This window comes from Xiphophorus couchianus, chromosome 5 (assembly GCF_001444195.1).
Source record: "Xiphophorus couchianus chromosome 5, X_couchianus-1.0, whole genome shotgun sequence".
Lineage (NCBI taxonomy): Eukaryota > Metazoa > Chordata > Actinopteri > Cyprinodontiformes > Poeciliidae > Xiphophorus > Xiphophorus couchianus.
Genome location: NC_040232.1, coordinates 39,259,490 through 39,270,738, shown reverse-complemented (window position 1 = coordinate 39,270,738; position 11,249 = coordinate 39,259,490). Strand labels below are relative to the sequence as shown.

Sequence of the window (11,249 nt, the reverse complement as noted above, 5' to 3'; positions counted from 1 at the left end):
AGCAGTCACATCAATGTGTTTCTATGGTAAAATGGTACATTCATTTCTAAGTAGATCTCCACATCTAACCTCCTGAACTCTAAACAGGTGGGTTTTTAGCTTTGATTGACAATTATTTATATTTGTTGTTGCCTCTTGGCCAGGAAATCCCTTGAAAAAGAAGTTTTAATCTCAATGTGTTTTTTTATTTTTCAGCATCTTTGCAGTTTTCTGGAGGTTTGTTCCAGATTTGAGGTGCATAGAAGCTGAATGCTGCATCTCCATTATTGGTTCTGGTCCTGGATGCAAAGCAGACCAAGACCAGCAGATTTGTTAGGCAGACCTGTGAAAATGGTATTGCAGTAATCAATGTGACTAAAGATAAACATGTGAGTTTCTCTAGTTCTTGCTGAGACATTAGTCCTTACATCCTGAAATGTTCTTCAGACTATTAATTGTATTAAGTGTCTCTGAAGGTTCAGGTCTGAGTCCATCACTACACCCAGATTTCAGGCCGGATCACTAGTTTCTAGTTGTAATGGTTTATAAGAGACACTTATTTGAACCTGTGTGGATTACTTCCTGCAATCCGATCTTGTTTTTTTTAATTCATTGACGTTGTTTGTCGTAAAATCATTATGCCCTGGCAAAAGAACAGCTCCAATCAATATTTAAAGGCACCAAATCAATACAACATTCGTATTCATCATCACAAGTGATAATCATTATGTTGTTTTACCTTTTGAAATATTTACATACTCAATCTAATGTAATTTTTTTAAAAACGGCAAAACTACAGCTGCTGCATTCAGGTCAATATGAAATCACTGAGACCTTCACATGTTTTTTCAAGCCTGACTTTTTGTCAATACAGGTCAATAAAAGTCATAAACCTGCCTTTACCTTTTATCACTGCTGTCCATAGAATCAAACAACATTATCAATTATGATGCTCTTTCAAGCAAAAGATTTATGTGACCAAGATGAGAAAGGTATGAAATATTGTATCTTAAATCTTCTACATAGTTAATGTAGTATAATAAGATGCCATTAATTTAAATACATTTATAAAAATGTAAGGAATTATGGGATAATTTAAACCCTGCAGCTGATGCTTACGTCTGCACCGGAGCCTGTGGGGTTGAAACTGCTATGACAAATATGTTGTTGAAAATAAAAATACAAAATGCAAATTTATGCTCAAGATGCATAGAAGGCAGTTTCTTGGTTACAGGCCTATTAAGCTTGTCGTGTATCTAAATCCACCATGAAACCACCAGTCAAGCAGGATGAAGATTATCCTGATTTTCAGTATTAGTAGGTATCACTCTTTGGATCGTCAAAAACACTGATAATTTTCAGACTCACTCCAAGCCTATGTGCTGATTTATGCTCAAATCTAAATCCTGACCTGAGCAGCAAGTATATCATTTATCAGGAGTAAAAATCCATTTTTTTATATTTACTCCAGTTCGAATACTTAAATCTTTTTCCATAAAGGCTGTGAGGGTGTGTGCACTTCTTTAAAATCTAAAGCCAATCAAAAGACTTTAGAACCATTAAAAATTCAAGAAAGCACTGTGCTGGATATTATAATTTAATCATAAAGAGAAATGCAGGTCAAAGCAGTAACAGTCAGGGGCAGAGCAAACTGCACTCACAAATGCTGCTGAATAAACCATGATCATTATTTAATACATTTTCTTACACTAAAAAACCAAATAAATAGAGCTCAAAGGTATAATTTAGGCTCATAGTCATGGTGTCGTGTTCCGATATGCAGTACCAGCAAAAAGTAAAAAAGAAAAACCAAAAAAACTCATTAAGGACAGTACTGTGATGTTAATTATGTGCCTTTAAGGATCTATTTGAAGCCACTGTTTTTCAGGGTGTGATAATTATGCAGTGAGCAACTTAGAGAAATTTTAAAAACAACTATTGCTTGCAAGTTTCGATCTATTGCCAATTTCCTCTAATCCACATTATGTCAAATTTTTAAATAGGTCCTAAAATATATACATCCAACCCCATGAAGGTATTTCAGAGATTTGTATATATCATTAATATATAGTTGTTGCAAAATCAGTGTGCGTAGTATTCATATCAAGGACAGCTTGGTGTGCAATAATCGTTGGCTATTATATTCAAAGTGTTCTGAACTTTTATTTTATGCCAGTGTAATATTTAACCTGTTGGACAAAGTCTTGTGACAGCAGATGCTCACACCAGACACAAATGACATTGTCAAAATGCTAAAGGTTACAGAGTGATGAAAACACACTATAACTTGATACTGTCATCGCAATATTTACTAATATTATTGCCATCACAAGGTTTTCTAATATTGTGCAGCTCTAATCTCAGCCACACTTTTTTCAGCCCTGAACAACCTTTTCACATATTTCTGGATATTTACTCAATTCATATTTGATTCAATTCAGTTAAATGTATTTATGTAGCACCAGTTCACAACAAATGTAATCTCAAGACAGTTTGCAAAAAAAATTATTTAAATTCAAATGTACATACATTCCAATTGATCCTAGTTATAAAACAGTATAGTATGCTGTGTTCCACTGCGACAGACTGGCGACCTGTCCAGGGTGACCCCGCCTCTCACCCTGAACGCTAGCTGGAGATAGGCACCAGCAACCCTCCGGACCCCACTAGGGACAAGGGTGCTAGAAAATGAATGAATGAATGGATAGATGGATGGATGGATGCTGTGTTCCATCTACCTCTTCATCAGTCTCCACTCCACCTGTATAAATACACCCACCATGCGGTCTGAACCAGCCATGAGGAGAAAGGCTGTTGTATTTCATGCATCACACCAATAATTTTAAGGATGTCTATTGGTCACCTAAAAAACAATAAAAACCTGGACATTATCATCAGTCAATGAAATCCCCTCGGATGCCACCGACCCAACTTGAAAATTGGACATTATGTTGTTAGCACTTAGCACTCATCAGCAACTCACAGGCGGAAGTGAGAACATTGCGCAACATAAACCTCCTGGAACATGGTGCGCTAAACAGTAAAACAATTTAACAAAGTTTCAAGATAGATCATTTGCCTCAAGGAATTTTAATAGTCGAGGTACTCGAATCATTTGAGGAATTGCCACAGCCCTATTGCTGATGATAGCAATCTACAGATTGCTACCACAGCTGCCCTGCGGCAGTCTGACAGGAGCAAGGCAGCCATAACACGCCATCAACCCATCTGACCACCAGCAAGCAAGGTGGGTGAAGTGTCTTGCCCAAGGACATAAATGACCGGTTGTAGACAGAATAATGAAAAGAGGGGATTATCTTGAAATTCTTCAACTACACTGCAAACGAAGAACTTCTTGGTTGGAACTTGGATCAAACTGGATGTTTCCTCAAAAAAATGATATCTAATACACATTAAATAATTTTTGGACTGGACAATACAAATTAACACCAACCTTCTGGAATGGCCCTGACCTCAACCCAAAAGCAATGTGGGGTCTATGTTTAAAAGCGGGGCATTTGCCAGACACCAACCAGCTGAATGGAGCTCTGCCAGTTCCACCAAGAATAATGGTCAAATCTCCAGCCAGGTTTAGGCCAGAATCTTGAGGACCCAGTTATTGTTTTGGAAGTAGTTTCCCACCTACTCAGGTCCCCCTAAAAAGAACAGTTGAAATGTATCATTAAAAGCCAAACATTTATCTGACATTCATCAGTGTTGAGAGATTTAAATGTTTGTAGGTTGATGAATATGAGACAGGCAGGAAATCATAAGATATTGTATCTTCTACCTGTTCATTTTTGAACAAATTAGGTAAAATTGTATGTCATGATTATTTGTTTTATTTTTTTCTGTTTTTACTTTTGTCTATCTGAAATAAATAAACAAATAAATTCATCAGTGTGTTTGAACTTCTCACAGACAGACTCAGACTTTATCTTCTTGCTTAGAAACTGAACAAGGCCAACCTGTCTGTTCTGCAAGGAATTTTCAATTTACTAAAAGTATCAAGCACTAATAATGTCTTGAGGCTTGAAGCTATTCTACTGCATCCTGGAACATATCCTCAATGGTCATCTTCATTATAAAATGATCTGTTTAAAAAAAACTGCGCTAGTCAAACCCCACTTAATATCACCAGGGCTCACTAAGTCATTAAATGAGACCACCAAATGTTGTGTGGATTAAATGATTAAATAGCACACGTTTATAAGAGGCTTTTACATTATTAACTTCTGTCTAAAACTGCAACATCACACATCGCTATACAGAAGATTAGCGGGGGTCAGACTACTCATTATAATATGTCACTCAGTGCTTTTTATGGGTAATTGCAGGGGAAAGGAAAATGTGAACCCTCATTTTCATCTTCTCGAGTGGCATTTGACCTGCTGTTGTAAGTACAAAGAAAGGCGCTGCATGACATCAGTTTTTACATTCATCCAGCGGTAAAGGAATAAGCCAATGAGGGCAACACCAAACCAAGTTTTCTTGACTGGTGTGTTTGCATCAGGACAGCAACAAAACAAAGAGAAAGTAGTTTAGTTGATTATGACAAAATAACCACTTCACTTAATGATAACAAGTTTAGGCTGTGTGAGAGAATTAAAGATGATTGTTCTCAGTTTTAAAACATTTGTTCTTTCTATATGAAGAATAAAATAAAATAAAAGGGGGATTAATCACTGTAGCTTTTATAAATATCAGTAACTGCAAATACAGAAAGGTGTAGGGAACTCTTAATGTAATGATGGCTTAATTCACCCTTGGGAATCCTATTTGTACAATGTGTTGCTTTCCATATTGGCAAATTGGGTTTTTATTCTCAGCTAAAGGTCACTCTTATTTTCAGAGATATTTCCTGGTTTGGGAGAGATGGATAAACACTGGTTATAGTCCATGTTTTGACTATAACCGGCACGTATTATTAAGTAAAGTCAAAAAGAGAAAAGAGGCAGAAGAATTACATTTTCTGTATCCACCACACTGGTGACCAGGACATTTCTCTCCTGGATACATGAATTCACATCTACACATTTGTAAATGTCTGTGGGGCTTTTTCAGAATATTATAAGTGAAGCCCCATGTTTCTATTTTGTCTTCATTCTCCTACTCAGATCAAATGTTTTTAACTACATACCATGTGTTGAGAAAAAAGTCATTGTTAAATTTCTTTTTATAATTTTTTTATGCATCATCACATATAAACAGACACAGCGTTCCTGTCCCAGCATAGCGTCCCCACTGTGTGAAGCTGGTCCGAGTTGATGGAAACATGAATAGATCTACATACGACGCAGTTCTAGAAAAAAAACACTTAGAGGCTGGAAATGACTTGAGACTGGAGGAATTTCATCTTTCAGAAGAACATTGACCCAAAAAAATACAGCCAGAGCAAAAACAGGATGGTTAAAATTATTCAGACTTATCATCTGTTAGAATGGCCCTGTCAAAGTTCAAATCTAAAGTAAAATGGGGATTTGTGGAGGACGTAATGTAAGCTATAGTCTTTTAGATTTTGATTTGCAAAGTGATACAGTAAATTAAACTATTCTCTACTTTCTTTAACCATTATTTTTGTTAACAACTGTACTATCACAAAAAAATCCTAATAGAATGTGTTGAGGTTTGTCCTTCTAATTTGACAAAATGGAAAACAATTCAATGGGGTTTGAATACTTTTTGTGCCATTGCAAAATCACAGTGAGCCTTAATGTTTCGTCATCTTGCAACTAAAGTTAATTGTTTGAAAGAGTTAAAAACTCCCTCATGCATTTTTCAGGAGCGCTTTTGCATGACTGCTCTCTAAACCTACATTGCAGGCATATGTAGATTTTAGGCTAATTCTGGACTCAGACTCTATAAATGTTCTTACACAGTATTAAAATCCCAAACACAAAAACCAGAGTGGCACAAATGCTTGACTTTTACAGCCTGTTTTCTGCAAGACCTCTCTCTCTATTCCTACATGCAGATGCCCTTTAAACACAATTTTACAACAAATCTGTTTAGATGTTTTTGTTTTTTGTTTTTTTTTGGGGGGGGGGGTTCAATTTTATACCATATACCATCTGTACTGATCTAGTGTCAGTAATAAATATATATATATTTTCAAAGCTGTGTAACAAGATACAGACTCCCATTTAGAACTGGGAAACCCAGCTTTACAAATGACAATAGTGACAAACCGTTCTGGCTCCGAGGGAATCTACCTGCTCTACCAACAGCGGCCCTGCCTCAGTGAACAGCTCAGTGAGATGCTTCTCGACATATTGCTTCAAGACTACGTCATGGGGAAGCCACGAAAAAAAAGAGCCTGCCACTATACAGTATGCATGACATCACTGAAAATGTTCCTTCCTTCTAAGATGTGTTTCAGCGGCTGCTTAATAGCAGACCGCAGCAATGCTCTGTGGAGTGATAACAACAAGCAGAAACTGAACAGGCAAAAAGTAGGCCTGACTTATGAAAACACAGTTGAGGTTTTAGAGGTGCAATGACATCACAGCCAGAAATATTTACAGAACTAATCTCCTTTTGTAACATCCCCACAATTCAAGATAACAATTCAAGATGACAATTTGCTACTGCTGAGCAAATTGTCGGTCTCCCCTCAGCTCTCTTTGAAACGGTGGGTTGAATGGTAATTTACCCTAAATGATTAAGATAGATATATATATGCCTCCCTATGAATGCTGCCCTGACAATGTGCGCCATTTATTTGCAGTCGGGATAAGTCTGATGGAGATTTATGGGATTCATGGCCAACCTGTATATATCGTCTTGACAGATTCAAGAGTTGGAACCTTCTCACATGCAACATCTGTGTGCATGAATGCGTGCATGTGTGTGGGGGGCAGGGGGAGTAGTGTGTGTGTGTGGGGGGGGGGGGGGGGGGGGGGGGGGGGGTGTAAAGCCTTCAGAAAGCTTTGTGTCTTAGACCTGGCATGTAAAAAGAAAACGGGGGACAACGCAAGAAATTGTGTTTCCACAACGTGACTGCATTCAAAAGCCTGAAAACTGCAATTTGAGATATGAATTCATTACACGGCTTTTTCATCTTCAGCAGTAGCAAAAGGCTGGTTGATGAAAGGGACATAATGTGGTGCCACAGCGCCCCTTAGCGACGAGTAGAGGAGACGATTTATTTTTTCAGCAGTTGTTTCTTTACCTTCGGTGTCACAAAGAAGCGTGGCAGCTGCTGCAGGGTCGGGGCTGTGGACGTTTTACACCTTCTTCTTCGGAGTCCGAGCGTGGAATGTTGCTGCTGGGTTGTGCTCCCGTAGTGCGAGGGCCCGCGCAGGCGGCCGCGGAGACCTGTAGGTTTGCTGGCATTTTGGTTTCTTCTCACGGCATCAGTGAAACCAGATGAAAAGTGTTGAAACTTGGTCTGGAAAAATCAAGAGGAGACCAAATATTTACGAAAGCTGCAGCTTTGGGAAGACTTGTTGATCTGAGCTTTTTTTTTGTGGTCGCATTCAATCCAATTTTTATATAAGGCTAATTTCACCATACATCTCCTCTCTAGGCATTTTACAAGATAAAACATAGAGATGAGCTAAATCCCATTAAATGTCTAATGCCAGTTGGTGAAAAGTTGTCAATCTAAGGAAGGCCAGTCGATTGCATCGAGTCATTCCCACACATTCCTCATGACTCAAGCTGTTTGGTTTGCAGCCTAAAAAGCTCACATCGGGTGCGCATATCGGAGCGTTTCTGCGCACATGTGCCTATATATTTATTGGTGTGTGCGGCTCTTTCTAGGGGGAGATTACTGGATGAAACGCGCGGCTCGAGTGACGAAAACGTTTACATTTAAAGGTGGAATGGTGAGCGACACGTTGGAGGGGAGCAACGTTTCTACCCGCGAGAAACACACACGGGGAGAGAGAGGGAGGGGGTGGGTGTGTGTGTGTTGGGGTGCGTGCGTGTGCGCGCGTGTGGGGGTGTGTGTGAGTGTGTAAAAATGAGAGTGGAAAAACAGCCTGTGGCTCCTCAGTGAATATTCCCCTCACGCTCCTCTCCTTCTATGTAGGGCATGCAGCAGGTTGTGTGTCGAGGACTCGGACGAACGACGGAGCGAACCTGCCGCTATGCTCCACTTTGAGAGGGAAGGCAAAAGAAATTAGGCTAAATGGAAACCGCCGGGGCAAAGCAGTCGCCAAACATTCAAAGACAGGAGTTAATAACTAATGAGGTTAATAATAATAATAATAATAATAATAATAATAAAAGAAAACTCAAATCTTCTCACCCCATTCCCGTGACACATCTCTCCAGGCGGCCAGGTGGAGATGACATTGCAGCCTGTTACTCCATTCGGGTGGGAATAACACACGTCTCTCTCGTCAGATTAATCCATCCATTTCTTCTCCGTCCAGAAGGGCACCATAAAACTGCTAAATCCACCTGTCTGGTTCTGAAGACCTGCCACCCCCCACCCCCCTCCGCCGCTGCCGCCACCTCTCTCACTCCCCTCCTCCGGTAAGGTAGTGAAAGCCTTTCCTTTCCGGCTGAGGCGTCAGAAGCGGTCCATTTAGCCGAAGCCGTTTAACGCGCGGCTGTCAGTCAGACCCCAGAACAGCGCTTGTTTTTTTGGGATCTCCAGCGGCAGCCCCGCGCGTTCCGCAGTGAGAGGGCTCGTGGACAGGTCCGCGCGCGCCTCCTCCTCCACCTCCTCTCCTCTCCTGTCCTCCTCCGTTTCCTCCTCCTTCTTCTTGCGCCTCTCTCCGGATTCTTAGAGACTGAAGGGGGGATTCCGTCACAAATAACATCAAAACACACAGAGAGAGGGAGAAGGAAGAAGAGAAAACAATCCACGCGCACTCTCTCCCTCTCTCCTTTCACTCTTGCTTCCGCTCTCCCTCTCTTTCTCCCTGCTTTTCCCTCAGAGCTAAGCTCGCCTAACAATTTAAAACAAGTTTAAAACGGGTCGACTTATTTTTTTATTTTATATTGTAGGCTTCTCTGCTTGCGCGACAGAGGAGATTCTCGGCGTCCCGGCGGAGAGAAATGAGGGAAATGTTCTCCGGCAGTCTCTTTACCCCGCAGCCCGCCCACGCTTCGCTGGCTGGAGGTACTTACACATCAGCCTGGTTAATTAAACATATAGTGGGGGTAGAGGGGTAGAGGGGCAGTGGCGATGCGCGCAGACTTCATCATCCCGTTGTGAATGAGAAAATATAGACTAGATCTATGTAGTTAACAGTGTCAGTGGCGCCTCTAGAAAGTTTTGCAAAGGGCAGGTGGGGGCCGTTAATATAAGTAAATTACATGGAAAATGTGAACATTACATAAGAGTGATTAAAAACCTGCTACAATAGCATAAAAATCCTGTTTTCTTCCCAAAGAGGGTAAGCCATAAAAATAATGCAAAGTAAGCTGACTGATCATACAGTGACTACATCTGAGCATATTATTGGAAAGTTGAGTGGAAGGAGAAACTATTTTAAAGATGAGGTGCACTAGCAACATAGGTAGTCTTCGTCACATGGACACATTCAGGACGGAGCTACAGCAGTGCCACTTTGTGTTTATCCCATCCTCACCTAGACACAACATCAGAGCCCTACATTGTTTTAGGTGAAAAGGGAATAGATTGCTGCACAATGGTTCACAGCATTTTTCCAGATTAAACTAAATTTAGCAAATCATTTAGTGAACTAAGACCCCAGAAGTTGCGGGGAAAGGGCGGGAATCCAACCTGCTCCAGGTGGAATTTTGTCTAAGTGGACATTTTAGAGCATTTCACACTTTCCTCTGCTGACAAGCCTCCTGGAGAGCTGATTTCATTTTCCAGCAGAATTTTGCAGCTGCCCACACTGACCAAAGTACCAGTACCTGCCGTAATGACCACTATCAGTGTGTTTGATTGGTCAGATAGCAATCCTTTCTCACCTAAATTCCATACAGAGGAAAAAGGAGACCAGAATAAAAATGTTACTTAAAATGTTATACTGTCTGAAAGAAGATTCACTGTGGCTTTGCATTAGCTGTAAGCCATACCCAGGTGGAAAATAAATATTCCATCCATTTTCTAACATCCTTGTCCCTAGTGGGGTCGGCAGGGGTGCTGGTGTCTATCTCCAGCTAACGTTCCGGGCGAGAGGCGGGGTCACCCTGGACAGGTCACCAGTTGCAGGGCAACACAGAGACAGACAGGACAAACAACCACACACACACACACTGTCATGAGGTGCGGGTGGTGAGAGTGGTGAGGTAGACCCAGGTCAGATGAATATGGTGATTTTAATGATAAAGCACAGTCCAAACAACGAACAGCAGGCACAAGGAAACACTGACGACAGCTAGACTCGACATTGACGTAACAACGACGAGGACCCGACGAGGAACAAGGAACACAGGTGGAGTTAAATACACGGGAGAGTAATCACAGAGACGAGACACACCTGGGAACAATCAAGGGGAAGACAGGACAACGAAGAGACTTAAGGACACAGAAAACTCTAAATAAACACAGAAAAACACAGATCCTGACAGTACCCCCCCCTCAAGGGCGGCTACCAGACGCCCAAGGAAAAAAACTCCAAAAAACCCAACAAGGGTGGGTGGAGGGGTGCCGGACGGCGGGCCAGAGTCCAAACTAACAAAAAACAACCCACCATCGTGGGCGGAAAAACAAGAAGGGCCAAGAGTCCATAAACAACAACAAAAAAAAAAAAAACTACCCACAGGGTGGGCAGAGGCAAAGGAGGCGGGAACCACTGAGGTGGTCCGGCGGTCGTCCGCGGCGGCGGGAACCACGGAGGTGGTCTGGCGGTCGTCCGCGGCGCTGGAGGCGGGAACCACGGAGGCGGTCCGGCGGTCGTCCGCGGCGCTGGAGGCGGGAACCACGGAGGCGGTCCGGCGGCCGTCCGCGGCGCTGGAGGCGGGAACCACAGAGGCGGTCCGGCGGTCGCCCGCGGCGCTGGAGGCGGGAACCACAGAGGCGGTCTAGCGGCCGTCCGCGGCGCCGGAGGTGGCAACGGGGAGTCCCGGGGGCCGCCCACAGACGGCGACGACGAGCCCCCCGAGGCAGGGTCTCTGGTGGAGCACAGGGGGTCTCAGTGGGAACACAGAAGGTCGGGGTCTCGGAGGGAACGCAGAAGGTCGGGGTCTCTGGAGGAACGCAGGGGGTCTGGGTCTCTGGAGGAACGCAGGGGGTCTGGGTCTCTGGAGGAACGCAGGGGGTCTGGGTCTCTGGAGGAACGCAGGGGGTCTCGGGAGTCGGGGTCTCGGAAGGAACGTAGAGGGTCTGGGTCTCAGGAGGA

General features: G+C 42.6%; 1 protein-coding gene across 1 annotated transcript in view; it reads right to left on the bottom strand.

Annotated features, from left to right (window-relative positions):
* grin2ab (glutamate receptor, ionotropic, N-methyl D-aspartate 2A, b) overlaps window positions 1–9,108 on the bottom strand; it is a 143,096-nt gene extending 133,988 nt beyond the window's left edge. The window contains exons 1-2 of the mRNA XM_028018112.1: window positions 8,234–9,108; window positions 7,151–7,369 (exon numbers count right to left, since the gene is read on the bottom strand). Of these exons, the coding sequence (XP_027873913.1) occupies window positions 7,151–7,369; window positions 8,234–8,251 (237 nt within the window). The 5' untranslated portion in view covers window positions 8,252–9,108. The remainder of the gene's footprint in view (window positions 1–7,150; window positions 7,370–8,233) is intronic.
* Window positions 9,109–11,249: the final 2,141 nt, after the last annotated feature.